At 43.2% G+C, this 25,517-nt stretch overlaps 1 protein-coding gene across 5 annotated transcripts in view; it reads right to left on the minus strand.

Annotated features, from left to right (window-relative positions):
* The window catches only part of PLCL1 (phospholipase C like 1 (inactive)), a 130,917-nt gene extending 109,868 nt beyond the window's left edge, over positions 1-21,049 (minus strand). For all 5 annotated transcript variants that reach the window (XM_082055416.1, XM_082055415.1, XM_082055414.1 and 2 more), the window contains exon 1: positions 20,537-21,049. In XM_082055416.1, the coding sequence (XP_081911542.1) occupies positions 20,537-20,785 (249 nt within the window). In that variant the 5' untranslated portion in view covers positions 20,786-21,049. The remainder of the gene's footprint in view (positions 1-20,536) is intronic.
* Positions 21,050-25,517: the final 4,468 nt, after the last annotated feature.

Genomic DNA, 25,517 nt, shown 5'->3' on the forward strand with positions numbered 1-25,517 from the left:
TTCAGAATGGAATAGGACATGCTAAAGCTCAAACAGGGGATAAAGTCCAGTTCTCGTGGGGTTTAACACCAGGAAAATATTAAAAGGCTTGTCTTGAATAACAATATCCTGAAGATTAATATTTAACTGCTTAGTTGAACAGGGGTCACGAAGGAACTGTAACCCTGAGACTGGGTGGGTGGAGTGGGGACTTAGTAGTAATGTACAACTGGTTTTTTACCAAGATCAGTGCCCGCAGGAATGTAATAGCGTATTTTGGTTTGGTACTTGAACTATGTTTTGCTGACTTAGAAATCTAGAGGTAGGCAATTCCTGCCCTTCCACCACGTGAAATAGCTCCTGATTGCACCCCAATAACAGTTTTCATCCACACACCAACTCCAGCACCACAGAGCTCACCCATGCAGGAAGGGGCAGAACAACCCATCTAAATTCATGGTGTTCCAAGGCCACCTAATACATCCAATGTTTAATTTACTGTTTCATCTGTCAGAAAACCTATTTTATTCAGCGGCTGCAGGACTGCTTAAATCATTTGGGGACAAAAAAAACCTTGTAAACGCTCCTGCCAGGAGACCCAACTTCAAGACTGCAGCCCAAGCCACCAGTCTGCCCAGTTGCCACCTGCTCCTACCACTGGGAGGGTGGGACATGGAGTTTCCAGTCATCACCAGATGCCTCTCCCAGCCCAAAACCAGCACTGATCACCGCCATTTGCAATAAAGCAACCCTGCAACACAAGGTATTTTGGGTCCATCTTTTTGAAACACGCTGTATTTCTTATCAGAGATGGGATGGACCATAGCATATTGTACTGAAAAAAGAAAACTCCCTTTCCTGTGGCTTCCTCTCGGTCATTTATGCTTTAGATTTTCTTTTCTTCGACTTCTGTACATTTTCTTGACATTTGTGGTCTCTTCAATTTACTTATTTTTTCTGTATTCACTGCTTATAAAGGGATCAAAAAAACAAATGTCAGAGAGTTACAAAAAACAGATGCTAAGTACACATCCAACAGCGTTTCATAGGTAGAGGTGCTGTGAAATATTGACAAGATACAAATCCAGGATATAAGCAAGGCCAAGGAGCACAGCACAGCATCAGACAGCTCCACCACAGCCCTCAAATACGGCTTTTCTTTCATTAGCGTAACAGGAACGATGGAATATCATCAACAACCCAAACCTGTTCTGCAAGACTGAACGGCATCCAATACAGAACAGAGTAATTTTTGCAGTGGATTAACCCCCACCTCGAAAGAGGGGTCAGACAAAGCTCAGGCAATAAATGAAATGAATTTGAGCATCTGGTAATCCTCACCAGGCATAAGGAAGCCCTAAGCAGCAATATTAACTTTACTTTTAGCTTTCCCAAAACGTTGCTTATAATTCCTCTTTTTAAAAGCTTCAAAGAAAGTTATTTTAAACAATTGCAAACGCAAAGAAAAGAATCCATGTTTACCCATTCCTCCTGAGAAGCAAAATCATTTATAGATTCCCACAGCTTATAATAATTGGTGGTTAAGATACATATCTGATTCACCAGAGCCATATAAAGCCACTATACAATCGCACATCCAAGGAAAAGTAATCCACGCCTTATAATAGAAATTTAAGGTAAAGTCCCTTGGAAGAAGGAATTCATTCAAAATCCAGCCCAAATTAATTACAATAAGATTCTTCTGATTGACTTGAATTGACTTGGGATTCACTATTTTCTAGCTGCGCTCTTGGAAACCAGCGGTGAAGATCAAATAACAAATGTGTTTTGATTTAGAGCCCTCACATTTCCAGTGTTCAGCTCCATTGCACTGTTCCCCCATGAGCACTTACAACCAATTTTACACTTGAACTCATCAACAACCAGCACTTCCCCACTTAGGAGAACTTCAAAGTCTTTCGGCCAGTTAAATATTTTTAAATCCTAGGAAGGAAAACAAAACGGAAGAAACAAACAAAACGCCAAGGACCAAACAAGTAATTAGGAAGCACGCAGGATTCAAACAGCCCCTCCAATTTTGAGAAGCAAACAAAGTGGCCACACAAAGGTTCTCAGTTTCCCATTCATCTCCCTCAGCACCGCTGGCTGCCCCCACAATAACTTATAGAGCAACCCAGGTTTGAATATTGTCCTTCGCACGTATGGGATGAAATCACAAGGACCGTGGAGGTGACAGTGCCATGCTATTTTTTTGTTATCACAGAATCCCAGAGTGTCAGGGGTTGGAAGGGCCCTGGAAAGCTCATCCAGTGCAATCCCCGCATGGAGCAGGAACACCCAGATGAGGTTACACAGGAAGGTGTCCAGGCGGGTTGGAATGTCTGCAGAGGAGGAGACTCCACAGCTCCCCTGGGCAGCCTCTTCCAGTGTTCTGGCACCCTCACCAGGAAGAAGTTTCTTCTCATATTTAAGTGGAACCTTTTGTGTTCCAGTTTGAACCCATTACCCCTTGTCCTATAATTGGCTGTCACCCAGAAGAGCCTGGCTCCATCCTCCTGACACTCCCCCTTTCCATATTGATCCCCATGAATGAGTCCCCCCTCAGTCTCCTCTTGTCCAGCTCCAGAGCCCCAGCTCCCTCAGCCTTTCCTCACACGGGAGATGCTCCACTCCCTTCAGCATCTTGGGGGCTGCGCTGGACTCTCTCCAGCAGTTCCCTGTCCTGCTGGAACTGAGGGGCCACAACTGGACACAAGATTCCAGGTGTGGTCTCCCCAGGGCAGAGCAGAGGGGCAGGAGAACCTCTCTGACCTACTGACCACCCCCTTCTAACCCACCCCAGGTACCGTTGGCTTCCTGGCCACAAGGGCCCAGTGCTGGCTCATGGTCACCCTGCTGTCCCCAGGACCCCCAGGTCCCTTTCCCCTACACTGCCCTCTAATAGGTCACTCCTCAACTTATATTGGAACCTGGGGTTCATAGCTTTTTATGAAACAAACAAAAAGTTTACAAGCCCTCTTTCCTTTACCCAAGGTGAAAAGGAAAACTAGAACTGAAAGGGAACTGAACTGATTTAACAAACACAGAGCTGGAAATGCTTTCTATGGGTCTTTGGCTGGGCTGAACCACAGTTTTACCTCAGATATCCTGAACAGAGCCACAAAAGCAACATTAAGGATAGTTATTGCACCCGGGTTTGGAGCCGGTCCTAAACCACCACGCCTCAGTATATACACTCCCTCTGCCAGGCTCCAAATAAACAAAATATTGGTATTTCAGCCTCTGCAGCTGGGAGAAATCCCCAAATTAAAGACCTGCTGCATCCGACCCATCTATAATAAGTAAGAGTAAGAAAAGACAGGATGCTCATGCATTGCTGATGGAGACAATGCTATCGGCTGTGAACTCCTGCCTCTTTTGGGACAGGTCTCGTCGCTATTATCACAGGTTTTCCTTCCGACCTCACTGACAAAGAACCGTCAGGCAGGTGGAAATCTGAAATTTTCAATTTGTTTACATTCTACATTTGACAACAGGTATTTTCCAGAGCCAGAACTAATCCCCTGAGGAGCGTTAATCAATTTCCTTTGCTCTATATGGATTTTTCACACAGCTTGCAGGCAGAAAAAAAATAGTTTTAAATGAGATAAAGCGATTGCAAGAAAACCCACAAAAAATCAGAGGGATTAATTTAGATGTTTTACCTCTTTTTTTTCCTAGAAAGGAGGAAAGAAACTTCGGACAACATGTTGCTATACACCGATTTCCTTCTATCCCAGCATTTTAAAGGGTAAGAATGTAATAAGACAGGACAAGAATAACAGAAGTAAATAGGTCTCTTAAATGTTTGGGGTTTTCTTCCATTAAGGACACTCAGTAAGGACTTGACTAAACCACCTTCCTGTCTATGTGTACAATACGAGTAACTCAGCAGAATGTTACCAAAAAACAGGCTTGATGTCCTGTTAGCGCTTCACCCACTATAGCACATTTTTCTTTAAATTCTTCTGCGATTGTGATTCTTACACACAAGAAGAATCAGATTGTCTTCATTTAGATTTCTGGGAGTTTTGCTCACTTCACCACCCACCTCTTTTCTCCTCCTTCAGCAGATGGACACACAGGAGTTAACAGTTAACATTTATTCTTTAAACATCACAAAATAGCCAATTGCAGCCACCGCATCAATCTCCTCCCTGGAAATGGGTGGATGTGGGCACACAACTCAGTTTGAAACTAAAGAGCAGCACAAGAGTAGAAATACTATTATATTTTCCCTTTCCCTACTGACCTTAAGCACGGGGTAGAGTTCTCTGTATTTTGGCTTTGCTGGTGTTGCTTAAGTTTAGTGGTAAGATTTATTGTCTCCGTGTTAGTCATCTTTGCTACGGATTCTGAAAATTCTATAAGAACTCTATTTCACCTAAACAATACGTACTTCTGAAAACACGCTGCCCTTGGGGCATGCTGTGACGAAGTACTATCTAAAAGTCCTATTTTTGTACCCAAACCATTAAGAAGAAACAACTGTATCCTTAAGAAGACAGCTCCATTTACAGGGTGACACTCTGTTCAGTAGAAACCAGAATTTTGCAGAGACAATAAGATCTAACAGAGCCACAAATACTCCGTAATGCTGAGACGATGAAGTGGCTTCTTGCAGTTGGGTTTAGATGCTTTTTAATTCATATTTTCATCATGTAAAAGCTTTATAATATTAATGCAAATACATTACTCACAAAAGAGAGAATGCAAGGGTATCAGCCTGACCTACACAGGTTGTGAGCAAACAGAGAGAAAACAAACAACTGCTTTCTTGAGACTGTCATCAGGATTTTTTTGCGCGGATTAGACTGCTGATAGGTAAATGCTGACTAAATATAGAGTGCTGAGGAAATGTTTCTAGCTGTCTTAGAACTCTATGTTAAGAAGTCGTGCATGTTGAAGGCCAGGACGATGAAACCATCTACTGCTAATTTGACTCGCTCTCAAGAGCTTGCCCTTTTTCAGTTGCTCATGCACTTGCCAGCTGAGATTTGCCATGTCAGGTGCCTGCCTTTAAAAAAAAGAGGGGAAGGAGAAGAAGAAGAAGAAGAAGAGGGGAAGGAGAAGAAGAAGAAGAAGAAGAGGGGAAGGAGAAGAAGAAGAAGAAGAAGAGGGGAAGGAGAAGAAGAAGAAGAAGAAGAGGGGAAGGAGAAGAAGAAGAAGAAGAAGAGGGGAAGGAGAAGAAGAAGAAGAAGAAGAGGGGAAGGAGAAGAAGAAGAAGAAGAAGAGGGGAAGGAGAAGAAGAAGAAGAAGAAGAGGGGAAGGAGAAGAAGAAGAAGAAGAAGAGGGGAAGGAGAAGAAGAAGAAGAAGAAGAGGGGAAGGAGAAGAAGAAGAAGAAGAAGAGGGGAAGGAGAAGAAGAAGAAGAAGAAGAGGGGAAGGAGAAGAAGAAGAAGAAGAAGAGGGGAAGGAGAAGAAGAAGAAGAAGAAGAGGGGAAGGAGAAGAAGAAGAAGAAGAAGAGGGGAAGGAGAAGAAGAAGAAGAAGAAGAGGGGAAGGAGAAGAAGAAGAAGAAGAAGAGGGGAAGGAGAAGAAGAAGAAGAAGAAGAGGGGAAGGAGAAGAAGAAGAAGAAGAAGAGGGGAAGGAGAAGAAGAAGAAGAAGAAGAGGGGAAGGAGAAGAAGAAGAAGAAGAAGAGGGGAAGGAGAAGAAGAAGAAGAAGAAGAGGGGAAGGAGAAGAAGAAGAAGAAGAAGAGGGGAAGGAGAAGAAGAAGAAGAAGAAGAAGAGGGGAAGGAGAAATAATTCAGCAGTTCCAAAAGCAAAGCTAGGAAAAAACTAAGTTGTCTTGCCAACATTTGAAGAGCAGTCAGGAGAAGGTTTAAAAGACATAATTGCACATAAGCCCCTGCACTTTGAGTGGCTGACTTTGCCACCTTTCCCAAAGTGCATTTGAAAGAGCTTTTTGTGTGTAACGTACTATCAGATGGGAACTCGTGTATCAGGTAAGCTCACCTCAACTTGCAGTTTAAATGTGAAAATACATGCTACTGTTCTTGCATACTCCCATAGAAGTGGATGGTGGGGCGATTGCTTGTAGAAAGCTGGTAAGGATCGGGGCCTGGAGCATTTGTGTTTTCTTTCTGGAGCCTGTTTCTATGGAAAAACATTTATTAAGCATATAGCCAAGAGCTGAAGAACTCCCTGGTTATCCATGTTACCCGGTTGATACGCACCCACAACCCAACGACACAAAGCAGAGTGTCCATCTCTGATTTCTGCCCTTCCCTCCAGCCCCCCAAAATCATCACTATGAAATTATGTTCTTGCCAAGCACGAACAGCAACGCAATGGCCAGGGACGTGAAGAATCAGCTCTGCGAACCCCCGTGCTGTAGCAAACCCAGCAGAAGCTGAGCGTGGCAAGAAACAGAATGAGTAAGCAATGAGTGGGTGGCTCAATATGTTCATTTTCCTCCACTATTTCCATTTCAAGTGTCAGCTTCCCAAAATGTATTTAATTTGTACTATAAATCTTGATTCCCAAACTCTTGCCATGCTGTTCAACAAAACAGTCCGCACGTACGCACGTAAAAGGAAATATTGCACAAAACCCTAGCGACAGCAAGGGCCCTTGTATAAAATCTGCTGCAGACACATTTGCTTCTAGATCTGAAATAAAAAAGGTAAAAGGTTTTTATGGCTCTATGGCAAATCCCCCTTCCATTCTTGCTTCACTCAGCAGTTTGCACCGAGCTTTAATCCATCAGCAAACTGCTGAACATGTTATCAAAGAGCTTCCTGTGGGCTTTTCATCACGGTTGTAGCCTCTATCATCATAATATCCTCCTAAGTCCTCATTAAAGCCCAGCATTATGTTGGAATAACAACATTCTACTACTGCTGTTATTTAATCTTTAGTATCTCCTGTAAGTGCAATAGAAATAAGGAAAAGACCATTCTGGAGGTGTCCTTCATTGTAACATGCAGCACTCAAAGAAAAGCTCCATGTTGTAAAAGCCAGTTGAAAAAATCACTTCCCACAGCCCAAAAAGGAACGAGAGCATCTTTAAATCACTGTCCTACATTGTCTCCTACCTTGGCAATGTGTATCAACTACTTTAATCAAAGTGTTGTAACTAACAGTAGAGCAATATTTAGTGAAAGGCAGGAAAACCTACTGATACAAAAGGGGGAAAAATATCCATAATGATAAATTATATACCCATCAAAGCTCATTACTCACTCCAGCTGAGTGGGAGAGGGGAATTTTGCAAGCTTGTCACAGAGCGGGGTTTACTGTGTCAGCTCTAATTTTAATTGTCACTTTGCTCCGGAAACGCGATACAATTGACAAATAAATATTAAATAATGGATTCCAGACTTAACACTGTTATAATTGCAACACCTGTTAAGCTCCTTGTACTTATATTAGAAACCTACGGTCTCTGTGCCCATCCAAATACTGGTGAATTATTTGCAAATGTGCATGAAGCAGGCAGGCAAAGCCTGGAATTATTACTTATTATCAATACTGCGGTCAGTCCTTCAGGTGATTTTCCAGCTCAGGAATGTGCTGTTTGTATGAAAACTGGACATTTAACGGCAATTGGTATGGAGATGAGCCCAACAGCTCACATTTTGCTTTCATTCTAATTCTAACCTGCCGCTCATTCCTAAAAGCTTTGCCATTTCATTGCCTGAATTTCCTCACCAAGCCTATTCCACCCTTAAGATCACTGACAGTGGGAAATAGCTAAGACTGAAGCAATCACTCTAATTATTTTTATTTGTAAAGAAAAAGTTACTTCTCTTACATCTCTTGCAAAGTCCTGACCCAAGGGATGGCAAAGATCACACAAGATCTCCCATTTTTCTGCTAAATCGCTTGTTTGTGTCGATCTCAGTGAAGGGCTAAAGAAACGCGGCTGCTTGGTTGTAACTGGATGTTTGTGTAAGGCAGCTCAGCCTCACACCCTTTCTTTCCTCATTGCACATCTTCTGAAATATTCGCACATACAGAACCGCTTCACTGCCGAACGTGTGCTGTCAATTCACAAAAACTGTGACGGTTTTTATCCTGAGAGTATTAAACTCACCCAACTCAAAATCAGTTTTCACTGGAGCGCATCATGTTCATTTTATCTCTACAAAAACAGGCTTCTTGCCAAACGTGCGCAAGATCAAGATTATCAAGTTGCACGAAATCGTGTATATTTTCATCCTTTACACGGCATTTCCTGTATATATTTGTGCACGTGCAGCCACTTTTTTGACCAACCGAGAAAACGAGCTTCACAAAGGTAAATCCAAATAGAATCACAGAATCATTAGGTTGGGAAAGACCTTTAAGATCATTCACCGGGGCACAGGGAAGAGTCTCTTAACATGAACCATCGTGACCCTGGAGCCAAAGACATTTCTAATCCAACATTAGAACTGACCAGTAAAACTGACAGTTGAGATAGAAGCAACCTAAATATGACATTAAGCATCCAAATGGTTTCAATGCTCTGTCTCACTCTTATTTTAATAACTGCCCCATCCGGGAGCTCGCGGAGATAAAGGAAAGCAGGATCTGGCTCAGTCTGCTTCCATAGCCATTTACATCAAATTCTGTGCGTTGACGCTGAGGGCAAAGAACAAACACACACGTACTAAAGCGCTGCTTTAAAGTCCATTGCCGTGATTAGAATGAGTAATCCAAGTGCTAAGCCTCTCATTCCTCAGAGTACTCCAGTCCATGCTGCATCACGCCTCAGCAAAACATACTAAGCTTTGGTTTACGTTACAGGAATTGCTTGGGTAGAAATAAAACTATTGATGAGCTCTTTTTGTATGTGCAGACTAACACCCCTGTGTGTCAGTGGCAACGTTTGCTTCTTCACTGGGACAAATCCTGGATCGACGTGGTACCGACGTTTTGCAGCAGAGAAGCATCATTTGGGAGAATTGTTTCACCTTCTTTTTATAACACATTTACCTCCCCAAAAAACATATATCTAGTCCAAACTGACTTTTAGAGCAACGCAATTTAATACCCCAGGCTTAGCTTTCTCTCCAAGGCTAGACACTGCTACTACAGCAGGGCCAGCGCACTGAGGTCTTTGCTACCTTATATGACTTTGTTTCCCACATTTTAAAAATCGTTAGCATCATTATTATTGTTGAGAGAGCCATGAGGAGACTAAAAGTCAATCAGAAGTGTAATGAGCGGACCCAGCATCTCTTGCAGCCAGCGATCCTGAGGATGCTTCAGCGCAGGAGTTATCCCTCACTGGTGCCACAAGAAACCATCCTTCAGACTCAATCTCTAATTCCTCTTAGGTCAAAATACATCAACATTTTGTTAAATCACTCTCAAAAGGCCCAACTAATCATTTAAACACCTTCCTTGGGTTAACAGCCCCAAAGCAAGGTTTTGCTAAACAGGAGTATTTTAATACAAACAACATTTAATCCATGAAAAGCCTGGAGGATTTAATTTGTAAGCAAGCCTGCAGTTATCTCCACCTCCCACTTCCACAACTAAATTGACAAAATGAAGACAGCAAGGGGAAATAATAATTCATCCATCAGCTCTGAGACCTCTCCAGGCCTTGGAAGAGTCACTGGGACAGTGTTTAGAGGAAGGTCCCAGCCAGCACAGGAAAACTGGCCTCTCCAACCCCTCTAAAAACAGAGAGAATAGGAAAAGCAATCAGTTTCCATTGATGTTTACAAGATAAACTGAGAAATAGAGCATTTTGTGTTTCCAGTTAGTTGGATTTTTAAAATGTATTAATATGGAATATTAAGCTAGAATACACCTTACCTAAATTATATCTGTGTAAGAGAACTATTAATGGCATCTAAACTTAATTTGACCCAATGGTTTCTATCGGACAGGGAAGGAATTACCAGTAAACAAACCCAAGGGAGGGTGTTTGTTCTAAACCATCGCGCTCCATTAAATTAATGGTCGCGCTGGCCAGGAAAGCAGCGCGTTGCTTTACGATACCGCTATGCAGGGCATTTGACACCCCAAGTGTTGTAGCTCCCAGGGAAAAGGGGAAAGCGCCATTAGTGTCCTTTACGTGGAATTGAGAGACTGCCATGAAATGTTCTGCACCAACACACTGCTTAACAAAGAGGCAATAAAAATATTTACAGGGTCTACTATATCAAGGCTGGGTTGATGGGAAAACGGCTCTCATAAAATGAAGCATCTGGAGGGACAGGGAGCATAAGGACATTTCGGTACATAAACACAGCAGCTCTGGAGCGAGAAGAAAATTGAGGCGACTGGGATGGTCATTATAAGTCAGTGCGATATAAATTAGCATGAGAAAGATAAGAAATCATGCTTTTGAATAAACACCCTCTGAAAATTAGAGGGGGGGGGGGTCACTTAAGATCCCAGCAAGCAAATCCTGCCAGAAGGATCATGCAATACCCAACCTGCTTTTCCTTAGTGAGCCAATGTGGTAATTAGAGGTGAGAAAACACAGCTCCCCAAATGAAACCCTCCAGAAAACACGTCCCCCTTGATTACCCAAATTGTTCCAACAGCCACTTTGGGCAGGAATCAAGAAATTGCAGCTAGGACTTAAGGATTTCTCGGTGCTAGTGGCAAAAGGAAAGCGATAGGAAATTAGTTATGAATAACTCATCTTTGTAAAAAGTGCCACAGTTACGGCTCTGTCAAATAGCAGTTAAAGCTTTTTTAAGATGCTCTAAGCTCATACCTGCACCATTTGCTTCTTCAAAGGAAGAAAAGAACTATTTTTACTAGTTCCATGTCATCCCTGGAATAGAAGGGGGTGGGTGCTTAAGAGAGGGGGTTGTTTTAGCTGATATTTCTGCACCTTTTAAAAAAAAGACATGAGAGCTTTTGCATGCAAAATACACTCAGAATGAGCGTCAGGAAGAGATTAAACCAGGCTCAACTGCAGAATTTTCAATTCTCACGCTCAACTTTAACCTCCAGACCTGGGGTTTGATTTATGTGGAAAAAAAGAACATGTGCATATAGGCTTAAACATCTCTGTGTGCTGCCCACTATGTACATATAGAGTACAACTTGCTATTGAAGGCCATCGATACCCAAAATAGACTTGCAAAGGTGATGAACACAGAGAATTCGGGCTTATTTAGATGTGACAACGCACTAAAATAAAGGTTTTACGGTAAATCAGACCCTCTCATAGCTAAAAGAATCATTGGAGAATAAAACAGGTTACAAATTCTGGCAGAATACAAATTTTTCTGCAATACATAATATACAATATCCAGTATAATGGCTGTTTGGTGCCCAACACTAAGGGTATTTCTCTTGGTGGTCTCTCTTGGGGGAGAAGGAGGTTTCATCACCCTGAATGTCTTGAGAGTGTTGAGAAAGTAATCTGCTTTTTCTGTAGAAATCCACATGTCAAAGTATTTGGTAAAACAGCAGGAATAGCCATTTCATAGACAGCACATTTCCGTTCCCATGGCTGTAACCTTATAAAACAAGATATATTTGAAAAATAAAAGAACTACACAGATTTTAAGTGGAATAATAACTCACTGGCTTTTGCCAACAGTAGCCTCTAAGGAATGATATTTTTGCTTGGCTGCAGAAGTGATCATTCTGAAATCCCTTTCCATTTGTTTCCAAGTAAACCCCTTGGCAAAGTTTATTTCCCTTCCTAAGAACGGCAGGGTGAGAATTTTTTTACTAATTATTTACTTATTATTCCAATAATTTAGTACATTGTTCAATCACTGCAGCTCTTGCCGTTATTTTCTATAAAACTGATTAGCATATGCTACCTGTACCCTTCAGTTGTTTTCCTCATCCATGAAAATATGGATAATTGAAATCTGAAAATATTTTCAGCCTGGCGTTTTTCTTTATGGTCGGAAATTACAATTTCGAAGACCCATAAAAGACAAACCGGTTTGGAAGCTTCTTTCCAAAATAATGGAACACCAGCAAATTTCAAAGGGAATGTGGGAAGAAAACTAAACCCACGTTTGGTGCAGCCCTAAAGGACAGAGCAGGAAAGAATGAAACGATGGGTAATTTTGCTTCCCTAGACTGGAAAAACATATATATATATATATATATATATATATATATATATATATATAAACTTTTCCAGTAAGATGATGGAGAACAAATGGAAAATTCTGGTGCAAAAGCAATTCCATCAATCTGGAAAAATAAGAAACCTTAATAGCTGTGGGACACAGTTCAGCAAAACGTGAATACCAAATACTTGGATTATCATCCGAGGCTCTTCAGGTTTCCGTGTTAGTCGGGAGAGTAACGTCTATATAATCTCCATCCTTATATGTCTCTTCTGTGCCTTCTCATTTCTTCCTCCAACCTTCTAATATTGAATAATTGAATCTAATATTTCTTATAAGAAAAATAAAGCAGCGCTGAAATGTTGTCATGCTGAATAATACGCTTGTAAATGTTAAAATTAGGGGGTGTCGTATCATCCATCTTAAATGCACACAAAGCATTTCATCTGTGTCCAACGCCTTGTATTCCTTCCCAAAAAGACAAAGCATGGGGGTTTCATATCTGAAATTATCCTAACACACTTGAACTAAAGAATCACCACTATATTATTGTGGCAACAAAACCAATACAGCTTCAAGTGGGATTTAATCCGGACTTCTCTGTGTTGGTTTTGCGTCTTTAGTCAATTTGTGTTGCGTTTCCCAAGAATTTCCCAGTGTAGTCAAGGCCACAGACCAAAATCAGGGAGCAGGGTTATAATGGATAATAAATTGAAAAATAACAGATCAAAAAACCACGTGCCTGAGTTGAAATTCACAGGTTGATCAACCCCGCTGTGGCTTGACCAGCCATTTCCAAACCAGCACACGCTCCTATAGGTTCACAGCAGCACCGATTTAGTTCCAACATACTGGGCAAAAACATTACTACGTGGACAAAAGGTTGCAGATTATGGGGTTTTTAACTTGACAATTGTAATTAATGATCTTCACCGTTAACTGATGACCGTTTGCTTTGCAATAAAACAAAATGTTCTATTTTTAAGTGACGAGATAAGATGGAAAAAATAGGAAAGAGCAAGCGGGTTTGAGCATAAAACGAGGTAAAGCAGCTATTTTTAAGTGGCTGGCAGACTCTGGCAAAGGTTAGAAACCCTTAATCAAGGCCTTGCTAAGTCCCACTGAGCCTTCTGCCCCACTCCCCTGCTCCACACATCCATGTTCTGTGACGCCAGTCTCCTCTGTTCCCAACTTTTAGCACCAGATATCGGCTTCACAGAATGGACACAGGGTGAAGCTTTCACACACAAATTATCCTTGCTTATAGAAGAATGAAGAAATTTTATTAAAAAATTCAACCTGGGTTTATGGCACATTTCCCCCTTTGCCGTGCCCCAGTCCAAGGGCAGGATTCTGTAGGTCCATCACTTTGTAGTTTATATTAACAGATACTCCAAAAACCTCCTGTATCTGCCTGTGTTTCGGCAATAACAGACACTCCGATACCATCCTGACTCCCGCTGTGTTTTGGCACCAAGCACACACTGCAGTAATTAACACCAGCAGCACCTTCTCCAGCAGAATATTTGTATATTGTGCAATTAACTCTGTACAAGCTCTGCTTTCTCTCTCCTGTCCATACAGCCCTTCCCCTGCAAGCACGATATTGCACAACAGGCTTTAAAGCGAGCAAGAGAAGGGAATTACTTCCTAGATGTTCTCCTTCGACTCTTTGAATGTTTCTAGGTGCAGTTTCTTGGCAGTTAATGCTTCCTTCTTGCTTTTCACACCTCCCAGCAGAACGCCCAGTGGTGTCCTCGGGGAAGGAGGCACTCACACTGATCTGTAAAACCAAACATGAATCCGTCATCCTAACGAGTCAATTAATTAGGCAGCCAGGCATGGCTGGACGTGACCACGACACTGAAAGTGGTTTCCATAGGTGGCATTTATCAGTCCTACCCGGAAAGATGCCATTCATTTACAACCACCATTTGCTTGAGTTTATTTTAATTAAAAACTAATGCAAATCTTGACATAGACAACCTAGTACCGGCTTTAATTTTAGCTAAAACTCCCAATGGCTTTCTGTTTAAAAAAATCAAGACTTGTCTATACGCAATTTCTTTTTAAAGAAATCCTTTTGAATAAACCATTGAAATTTGTAGAGTAGGAGATAACTAAAAAAGAAGTTCTTGCCATATAGGCTAGTTATTTGGCAGTGTAAACCCTCCTCTTATACATATATCTCTGCTGCAATGCTGAATTAAAACAGTCTTCTTTTGCTTTTGGAAAAAAGTTGTATTTCACAATAGTTACCCAGTTTAGCTCTCGGCTTCACTAAAGGAAACAACATTACCATTTTCTGCTGCTAAAATTATGTAATAATGCAAAATTTAGCCTAAAAAGTCAATTTAACGTGTTCTGGGAGTTTCTATTAGCATGCAAAGAATAGGATACATACAAAGATAGATGGGTGGGGAGATAATAAACTGAGCAACTGGAACTATGTTCTATAGAGCCCACAGATACCCAGACATGTGAACAGTGTTTTCCTTGAATGATATTTGGAGAACAGTGCAATATGTGCTTCTGGCTGCAATACATCACAGCACAAGCCAGAGACATTCTGTGATCCCTCAGTAAGTGTGCAGAGAGGTAAACAAATTACACGACGTTTCAAATGAAATAAGAAATGTCTGGATTATACCACACCTGCACCACATAAACGGTCATGTCTTCTGCCCCACAACTGCCCAAAAAGAAGATAGAAAATGCCGCAATCATTTTAGGTTAGAAAGCAAATCTTTAGTCTCCTTGCCCAGGGAACGGAACGTGGTGCCCACACTGTTCCTTTCACATCCTCACATTTCTAAAAACGATGCCAAAGGCGCTTGCAATAGGATATAGCTCCATTTATTCCAGCTGAGAGCTGAGCATCTTTGGCAAAGTTAAAAGCCGGTCTGAGGGAAATATGCAGCTTTGCAGAGAGGGCTAAGTGGAAGCCAGACAGCAGCTACACGCCAGTTTTCTTAAGAAAGCTAAGAAAAATGTACAGTCCTCTCCTATTTGGGAGGCAAGGCACTGCTGTAGAGTCTGAATGTGCTCTTCAGCTCCGGGGTTTTTACTTGACAAAGTGGTAAATGGCATCATCCACCCTAAATTAGCTCGGATTGAACTGCGAGTTGGGGCATTCGCCCTCAGAAAGGTAGGCCAAGGGACATGGATTTCACCACCACACATGAAGGTGGGCCCCGTTGGGCCCTGTCAGGCCCTGTGCCTCCCTCTCATCCAGAAAGACGTAGCAAAAAAGCCTTGAATATGAGCAGAATGGGTGACATTCAGCACACAGACCCCACAGCCAGGCAAGCAGCTCACAAGTGCATCTGTTTATTAAGCTATCTCTTCTTTCTTCTCAGCTCTAATAGCAACTTAACTTTTTTTTCGGTGTGTTTCTAATAAGGGCAACTGTTATCTGGAAATAATCCCCTAAAAGTCATTCTTCAGCAGGAATGTTGCTCGGGTTTAAAGTAATACAGTTTTGACGAACAAACCTCACCTAGGTCAACGTAGGATCAGCATAATTAAATTAACAACTGGTTAGTGGTTAGTGATCGGGTATTTGTGTTCAACCCAATCCTTCCTCTGTCGATGGCAATGGGAAAATTGCCACTGATTTCGGAGACTGCAGAATCCTTGTTTCCACTCAAAATCTGCATCGCTTCAGGGAGCAAGTGCCACCGTGAATCATAACACTCGCAGAAAGAAATTTGCAGGCTATATATACTGTGACTTGCATTTGCAAATCACACAACTGATTTTACATAACACTGGAAGCCGAGACTCCCTTCAGGGTCCATCCACCCGGATCGCCCAGAACAAATCCGTCCTCACCCCAGCACCAACACTCGGGCCTGGGCTCCATCACCACAGAACACAAAACCTCCGTGCAATGTCCTTTTTCAGACATTTAATGAGCTCCAATGTCTATTTTTTAGACAGCGCCCACAGAATTTTTTGTTGCAGTATTTATATGAGGTAGCCTGGAGGTGTGTCATACTTCAACGGAATAGAGTTCTTCTATTAAACTGTTACATTTGTTAAATTAATTTAATATGCTCCTACATAATCTCATTTGGAAAACGAAAAGAGATCTTGCAGTGATTCATAGTGCTCTCTCCTGATAGCTCTGGCTTGAAGAGATCAGCAGTTACTCTGCCTGAGCAAAATACAACTTCTAATCGGGTATTTATGAAAATGGTTATAAAAATAATTTAAAAGAACAACAAAGAATAGAATCGCGTGGCTCTTCCAAGCAGAAGTACAGCTTGTAAAGGTATTTAATGCAAGAACTCATCTACATTTACCACGAGTTGCCTATATTTTGAAAACATCTAAGGAGGAAATCCTGTGCATTTTATTCAAGCAACTCCTTTTCTGTTGTCTTCCCCAAACAGTACCTGAAAGAGCTACATAAGATAAACATTTTTTTGCATCTTACAATCAATCCAGATTAGCAATCCATCAAAACTGTCTGATGAACTCAAACCAGGCGATGCCCACCCATGATACGATACACAGAACTAGATCCAAATTACACTGAAGGATCATGGCTCAACACAGCTTGACAGGCTTCGGGTACATAAAACTATAAACCACGAGCACTATACAGCTCAGGAGGAGAATCAAACCTTCACGCTATACATTTACAGCTAGAATATTTTTTAAATCCTCTCAGTACAGTAGCAAAGTAACAATATTGTGATGTCGGTTACCTTGCATACTTCGATGCTTCTTTAAATAGGCCCTGCCTGATGAACGCTGCCCAAAATAAACCCACGGTTAATTTTCTTCATGCAAGTGTCTCTGGAACTAGAATACTTATCTCTGTTTGATTCCAGTTAATTACTTAAATTAGGACCTGCACACAATCTTAATGGTTGGAGACTTTCAACTTAATAAATACATGTGTTAACAATGAACCACAACTAATCATTATAATAATCTCAGTAATTTAAGCACGCTTCAGAAAGGGGCTCAATAATCACTAAAACTGCAACTTTCTGACATAAACACACCCTACCCAGAAGACAGTATGTACATAAGTAGACTTCAAAACCAAAAATGTTTATGATACATAAAGATTTAAGAACAAGGTTTTGACTGTAAATACACTTCTACATCAATACGTACAAAGATATCGGTCTTCAGAACTTGTTAGTCTTTGGTAAAGTCATTTAGTCTTTTGCATAACTTCACTTTTTGATCAAGTCCCAATAGCTCCTAAACTGTTTTGCATGTCAAAACCTCCAAGTCATATTGGGTGAAAGAAAAAAATATAAGCTAGAATACACGTGTAATGAAAAGCTATATTAATCAGCATTCCCCATTTCTTAGAAAAATCAGCGAGGTACTACCAAAAATTAGACCTACCAGGTGCATCCTGCAAAGCAAAAACTGTACCGGTTGGGTTACGAGCATCACCACAGAGGCTGCAATATTGGTTCTACAGAAACTGCATTTTCACACCTACTGTGGGGAACAGCACAAAACCAAAATGCCATTAGCTCAACTCAACCATTTTTATTACAGGTGGAGCTGATCTCATGGGAACTACAAAATGAATAACGTATTACCATAAGGAACAGGGTTTGCATCTCTGCACGGATAGGAAAACTGGGTTTTATTAACAGCTGCTGAACCTATTTGGAAAGCAGCAGAAAGCATTCCTCACTGCCGCTCTGCCCACCAGCACCAGTGCGCCAACACAACATCATTTTTCATCGTTATTTATGTCCTTCTGCAAAACAGTGCACATAGCATACTTGAGAAACAAATCAACCAGTATCACCCAGTTCATCGCTTATTCCTGACCAAAACAGCTCCCACGTCTTACCTAGAAAACCTATCAAACAACTGCCAGAACCTGTGGTTGCAGATCCCTGGACTCGCTGGCATCCTACAGAAAAGATACTGTCCCTCTAGTTTGAAAAAGGTCACCTTTAGGTGGAAGATACACACAAATAATCTGGACTATTATGGCCCTACGTGGAAGGGCACCACAAATGCAACACTATTGTCCATCTCTACCCACACGTTTAATGAGATCACCGGTCATGTGTCACATTATATGGAATGGACTGACGAGAAAATGACTCCAGAGTTAGCAGTCGGCATAACAGACAAATTCGCAATGTGCCCTGCATGTAGGTTGTTGAGGTTCGGGGTTTTGAAAGTATTAACTCAAGTCAGTGTAAAGGCTCCAAGTCCTCCTTGAGCAGAAGTTCACTTAAATAACTTTTTAGTTGAGCGCAGAGATGGCTGGGAATTGAAATTATTGTGTTCTGTGGCAAATCCAACCATCAGAAACAGAAGGTCTAAATTAAACATGAAAAATTCCAAGAAATCTAATGGAAAGAAGCCTTCAGCTATTATTAGTAGACTGGCTTGGCCACGAGGTACATGTTAAAAGGCTCAGCAGCATGTGTGAGTGACTCTGGGCCTGCACCGGAGAAAAATACCTGTAAGAAACTTCTCTGGCAAAACTCAGATCCCTAAAAAGCGTAAGATGTTGGGTTTTTTTAATCTTAATTCCATCTAAAATTTGCATTCGACACTTGATGAACATGTCCTAGGACATCAGAAATCCCTGAAGGTTGCAGACAAATACATTTTTTAATTCCTATCCAAAGTTTAAAGTGTTATCCATTCACTAGTATAATGCCAAAGGAAAACTGAAATTCAAAACACTTTTGTACATCACTGAGACAACCTTGTGGGAAAATAAACATAATATTCTGTCTGGGGTCCCGACAATGTGCCTGAGAGACGCATAATGCACAAATTCTCAAGTTTGTGTACTTGCTGTCAGACACAACCATGTTAGCTAACTTAATTCACCATCTTAATAACTAAATTTAAGATGTTTTTCATTCCATTTCTACCATAACACCATTCCAGACACTTATTGTGATTAACTGTCTAGTTTCCAGACTGGATCTGTGCGCAGGCGTTCTTTGTTCTAAAGGTGATGCTGTACCAGAAATCAAGTTTTCCCTCATATAGTATTCAATCCATTGCCCTTATCAGCCCCCCCTAGTTATCTTGCTTTGCACCCACTCCAGTTTGAACGCCGCATTCCTAAGCACAGGAAACTGAGTTCACCCCATGGTTTCAGATGAGGCTTTACCAGTTCCTTAGATAACAACATCAATACTTTCTTATCTCTATCAGAAATCTCTCTGCGGATAAACACCACCCCAGGATGGGTCATTATCACTCCCCATAGTATTGCTAAACATCAACCAGTAGTAAAAATGCTACCCACTCATCAACACTTATCTACCATTTGTGGCATTAAAACGTATCTACCACTCAGCACTGGTACAGTCTGTAAAAACAATGATATGTCCTCTAATTTAAATCCATGATTGTGTCTTTACAATTTTGAAACCTTCAAACAATTCCAAGGGAAAATACCATTTCCATACCAGAACACTTAGAGAACTTTAGCCCCGATTTAGTAAAGCATTTATGTAACGTCAGATTGGAGGCATTCCCATCACATCCAGTGGATGCCTTTAGAAGACTAAAACCACGCTTCAATGCTTCGTTGGCCTTAATGGGTTAATATTTCAAGGTGGAAATTTCAAAGGATCCTCGAGGCTCTTTTGCACTGGTCTCCTCTGAATGTTAAAGCTTTAAAATGCAAAACAAAAAGCAAATAATCTTGTTTACGCGTTCCTCCTTTGAATGGATACACCGAGCATGTGTTCCCTGCTCCTTGCCGTGAGCCAGAGCGCTGCCTTCGCACATTTACACAAGCGAAATCTCGTTTTCCCGATGCCTTCCAACTGCAAATCACTACACGGGGACCACGTGTGACCATATGCTAAATTAAGTTTCCCAGGAGACTTCATTCATCATCTCCCGAGAAACTACCGATGAGCCTACGCACTTGCAAGGAGATACCATTTCATTCGAAAACACATAGTTTATTCTTAAAAATTACACTGGGGGGAGAAGGGGATGTAAAAATAATCATAAGGCTATTTTCCTTACCAGATTGTAACAAAGACGGAGGCTTTTAAGGTCACGCTCGACCTGTTAATGTCACACAGAGGGTGTTAAACACACGGTTTGCTCCGTAGCAATCTGTACTACATCCAGCCTCCAAACACGCCTTCTGTTAATTTGTGACACTGCATATTTTGCTACTCGAGAGCAAAGAAACCCATCGCTGCAGAAGCTATTCTGCCTCCAGGTGCTTCACAAATATTAAATCAGCACAGACACGAGCTGCTACACAAAAACTTTGCAAGTCCTTGGGAGCTGCGAAATCCCCGAGGCAAGCGGGAGCGCGGGGGGGACCCGGACATCCCCGCACAGCCCCGCTCCCCCGGGACCGACCGGCCGCTCCGCGCCCTCGGCAGCCCCTGGGAGCTCCGGGGGGACAGCGCCGTAGCCCCGTTCGGTCGGCACAGCTGCTTCACCTGCCGCTCCCCGGCGGGCTCCCACCCCGGAGCATCCCCAGCCGCCCCGCCCCGGAGAACGGCTCCAGCCCGGGCAACCCGGCGGCGGCGGGACCCGCGGGAAGCTCCCTGGCGGGGCAGCCCGCCCTCACCTTGATGATGCTGCTCCTCCGCGGGGTGGCCTTGGCCGCCTCCAGCAGGCAGGCGTCGGGGTCGGGCGCTGCCGGTGCTCCCAGGCTGCTGCCGGCCAAGCGCTCGGCGGCACCGACGGCCGAGACGCCGCTGCGGCGCTCCCGCCTTCTGCCCGGGGCGTCCAGCGCAGCCGGCTCGGGCTCCTCCTCGGCACTGGGAGCGGCACGGCCCGCCGGCGCCGGCTCCCTGCTGCCGGCAGCCTCTGCCATCGCCCCGCCGAGCGGCGGCAACTTCTCCGGGGCGCGCACACACACACACACACACACACACGGACGGCGTCCCGCGGCGCTCCCCTCACGGCACGGCGGCGGGGGCGCCAACTTTCCCCGGAGGGGCCATCCCCGACCGCCGCCGCTGCTGCTGCTGCTGCTGAGCGTGCCCGCGCGGGGCTCCGCAGCCCCCCGGTGCTGCAGCCACGGGGAGAGCGACTGCGCCGAGTGCCGGGGCGGCGGGGCCGTGCGCCCAGCGGGCGCGGCCGCGGGCAGCGCGCAGGAAATGCCGCCGCGGCACCGCTGTGTTGTGACAGGAGCCGGGCGTGTTTTGACTGGCGGCGTTGACGGACGGGGCGCCGGGCCACTCAGCACTGCGGCTGCCCCCCGGGGCTGCGGCGGCGGCCAATAGGCGTGGCGGGGGGCGTGTCCGCGGGACGCCTGGATACGCGCTCTGGGCGGCCCGCGGCGGCAGGTAGGGCTGTGGAACAGCACCCATCGCAGCGCCGGGCAAAGCGGGGCGGATCGGGCTGTCCCGTACGCTCTCTTCTGTCTGTGAGGGGCGTGTGGAGACGGCCCCGTGTGTGTTTTGGGAAGGTTTGGGCTGCGCCCGCGTCAGGGTAAAAACCGCGTGTGAAGAAAGGGGATGCAGGTTACCTCCCCTGCTGCGGCGGTTGTGCGGAGGCACCGGCTGAGGAGCGGCAGGGACTGCGGTCAGCGAGGGAGCGCGGCCCCGGCAGCCGCGGTGTGAGCGGAACGCCGCGCTCAGGCCCCAGTTGCTGAGGGTGGGCGAGCAGAGCGGGTGCGAGGCGTGAGGGGTGTGTCGCAAAAAAAAAAAAAACAGCAAAGGCTCACGCTGGGATCCCGCATCGCTTGAAAATGAAGCCAAAACCCCCCGAATCACGCGGGGCTGCGATTTCGCCCCCATCTCCCCTCAGCTCGCTGCCCTGACGGCCGCCGGCCCGGGGCGCGTCCCGCACCCGCCGCGCCCCGCACGGCCCCCGCCGCACAGCCAACACCGCCCCCTGGCGGCGCGGGGCGGCAGGGCCGGTTCCCCGCGCTTCGCTCCCGCCGGTTCCCGCGCTTCGCTCCCGCCGGTTCCCGCGCTTCGCCCCCCCGGCGGGAGAGCTCAGGAGAAGGGAAAAACCAAAAGAAAGCAGGCTGCTGATGAAGAGGTTACATAGAAAGGTGAAATAAAGGTGGGGTGGGGCTGGAGCAGCTGTTAGACGCTGGAGATGTCAGTCTTCAAAAACTACAGCTGTTGGCTTGAAGGGCAGTAAGACTCAGTGGAAAACCTCATTTCTTTCTGATTTCTAAAGTAATATATTGTGCTGGGTACCTGTTGGTAGTCAGTGATGAAGGAGGAAAGGGTAAGAAAACCATCTTACAGCAGGCAGTCATTAGCTACTAACAAATGCCTAGCTACGGGACATAATTACCACTTAAAAGACATGAACTTTCATATATATACCCAAAATATATATAATATTTGTAATTCCATGTAAAACAGAACTTCTGTCAAGGTTACCACGTCATTTATCGCGTTCAACACAAAAAATTGCTAATTGAAGGACAGTTAAATACCACTGAACTTTTTTTATTAGGCTGCATCTACATTTGATGTAAAAAATATGATGTAATACTTGTATACAACAGTTGTTTTGTTTGTTTGTTTTTCAGTGAGAAAGGCCTCAAAATAAGTAACCCTAAAAAAAAAATATGCGAAACATTCACATTGAAGAAACTTTTATCTTAAAAAATACTGGAGAGAAAAGACTGGAAAGGGACTGGAGGACTCAACCCCATTGTACAAGAGAGAGAACATGATACCAGGTCATTGCAACAAATGGGGGAAAAAATAAAGAAGAAAAAAAGCTGATGGTTACATATCCACATACTGTCCCGTAGACCGACTTATGACCAGTTTAAAGACAATGGAAAAGGTAATTACCATGCAGTATGTTATCAGAGGGAATTATTACTTCATGTAGAAATACACTGAAGCTTTTTCATATATTGTGTGAGATCATATGAAGTTTAACCACTGATTTTACACTAAAAGTGCTTGGGTAGAAAGTAAAAAAAAAATCATGATTGCTTGGTGATAAGTGCATTTAACAGGTTTCCATATTCGGTTTTGAAACAATCTGATGCAGCCCACTGTACAAAGACACCGCAGTGTCCTCTACAATTACTTGAGACAGATTTTCAAGAACAGTCAAGGAAAGGCAAGATGGTAGATAAAAAAATCTATTTGTGTTTGCCTGAACACATGAGTCAGCAAGTGCCTGCAGTGTCTATTTTAATGTGGTTTTTTGTACGCTCAACTTACTCCATCCACGAGGCACACAATTGTTCCTGAGTGGGTGTATTTTGTATCATAAAGCAGCAGAAAACGCAGTTGTCTTGGAGCCGTGCTGGAGTACAGCTTACATAAGCCATTAGTTTCCATCTAGATGGGGCATTTTGGGAAGCTCTTCAAATCAAGTGTTGTGCTGGGAGTGGTGCTCCTGCACCGACTAACCGTGGCTGATGAAGTGTAAAAACCAACATGTTTTCCTGTGTCGGAAACAGCTAATTTGCAAGACCAGGAAAAAGCAACGGGGAACAAGTTGTGATTTCTTCAAGTGTGCATTCGCAATTACAGCAAATCATAATTAATTTTAGAATTTATGAGGTTTATGCAAAGCTATTGATAAGAAAGTGTATTGCTAGGTAATTCTTCAAGTCTCAGTGGTTATCATGTCTCATTTTGCTTTTATATCCTGCATATGATATTACAAAACAAAAAAGCATATTAATGGTATCATTTATTTATACAAAGCTGTACTTGTTGCTAAGCTTCACTCAGGTTTTGGCAAAACAACCCCAAGTCATATCTTGCCTGTAAAACTATTATTAAGCTTTTAAGCTGGAAAGAAGAAAAGAAAGGCAAATTACAGTCAGTATGAAGTAAATATAGTCAAAAGGTCATAATATTTAATTTCAAACCTACTGCATATGTTTTCAAGTTTTGTACGATTTTAAAAATATTTGCACTAATTGAATCAATGCCTCCTAATTTTTTTGTTAATTCTCATTTTCTCTTGCCTCCGACTTTGTTGAAAAAGCCTCACTATACTTACAGAACTTATTTTCTAGGTAGTATAATTGTTCATTGTGGTTTAACCCCAGCTGGCAACTCAGCCCCACGCAGCCGCTCGCTCAGTCCTTCCTGGTGCGATGGGGGAGAGAATCAGAAGAGTGAAAGTGAGAAAACTCACTTGTTGAGATAAAGACAGTTTAATAGGTAAAGCAAAAGCCACGCACACAAGCAAAGCATAACAAGGGATTCAGTCCCTGCTCCCCATGTCAGTCTCAGCCATCTCCAGGAAAGCCAGGATACATCACACATAATGGTGACTGAGAAGACAAACATCACCCCCTTCCTTCTTCTCCCCCCCAAATATAAACTGAGCACGACGTCACATGGGATGGAATGTCCCCTTGGCCAGTTTGGGTCACCCGTCCTGGCTGTGTCCCCTCACAGCTCCTTGTGCACTTGGTGCACCCTGAGAAGCTGAGAAGTCCTTGACCACTACCCAGCAACAACTAAAATGTCAGCGTATTATTAACATTATTCTCATTCTGGATCTCAAACACAGCATCATGCCAGCTACTAGGAATAAAATTAACTCTATCCCAGCCAAAACCATGACAATTCATCTTCTCTAAATTAGCAAGATGTACTTCTGTGATATGACTCAGTCTTAATGTTTTTCTTCCAGCTGAAGTCACTAATTAATTCTTTTCACCACCTGATAGTACTTTCAGGCTAATCCAGTGGTTTTAATAACCACAGTTATGGAAGATTTTTGCCAATTCTTAGCTCTGAGGGATAATCCTTTATTTTAGCAGCACTGTTTGCCCAAATAGATGTGCCAATTAAGTATGAGAAAGGGTAAAATCAGAACCTCAGTTAGGTCGTGTTTAATCCTATTTCACAGCCACTACTTCCTATCTAGACACATGCCCAAGCCCTTGGAGTGGAATGTATTGATTTCCAAGTGGTGATCAGTGCATGTGGCAAGCACTACAAAGTTAGTGAACACCAGAATTAACGTTAGTGGTCCCAGTGCATCAGGATTTTTCTATGGGAAGATGGTAAAATGCCATGTGTTGCCTTGTTTTTGTAAACAATTTTTTAAAAAATGTTTTTTCCCTATTCTGATTTTTCAAGGGTAGATGTTTGACAAGAATCCATTTCCCTTACATAAGCAAAGAACCACAACATGAGTTGTGATTCACATTTTTGGCCGTCTTCAAATTTTTGGCCAAAGTGATTGAAGCTTGGGAAGTTAACAAATCACTGAAAATGAAGTTTTTAATGGACAGCTAATGCCAGAAGTGGTGCTACAACCTGGGCAAAACAGAGTTTATTCATTCATGCAACTAGTGAATTTTGCTCAAGTTCCAAATGTTTAGTTACTGGTTGCTTAAGCTGGGAGGGCAGAGAAGGTGTGTGCTATGCATTAGAACAGAAATTGTCTTGAGGATTTGGAGGAGTCTTAAAGATCCACTCTTATTCAAGTGTAATAATAATGGCTCTTGTTTGAGGTAGGTGGTAATTCCACTTAATTAGAACATTTACCAATGACTGTCTTTTCCACAGAGCTCTTTTTAACTCTTGTGATCAGTGCTTTTAGTATTTCTTTGGCTGTGACACATGTAGTTGTTGCTGCCTTTCAGGCTA

This window comes from Streptopelia decaocto (assembly GCF_964273445.1).
Source record: "Streptopelia decaocto genome assembly, chromosome: 6".
Classification (NCBI taxonomy): Eukaryota; Metazoa; Chordata; class Aves; order Columbiformes; family Columbidae; genus Streptopelia; species Streptopelia decaocto.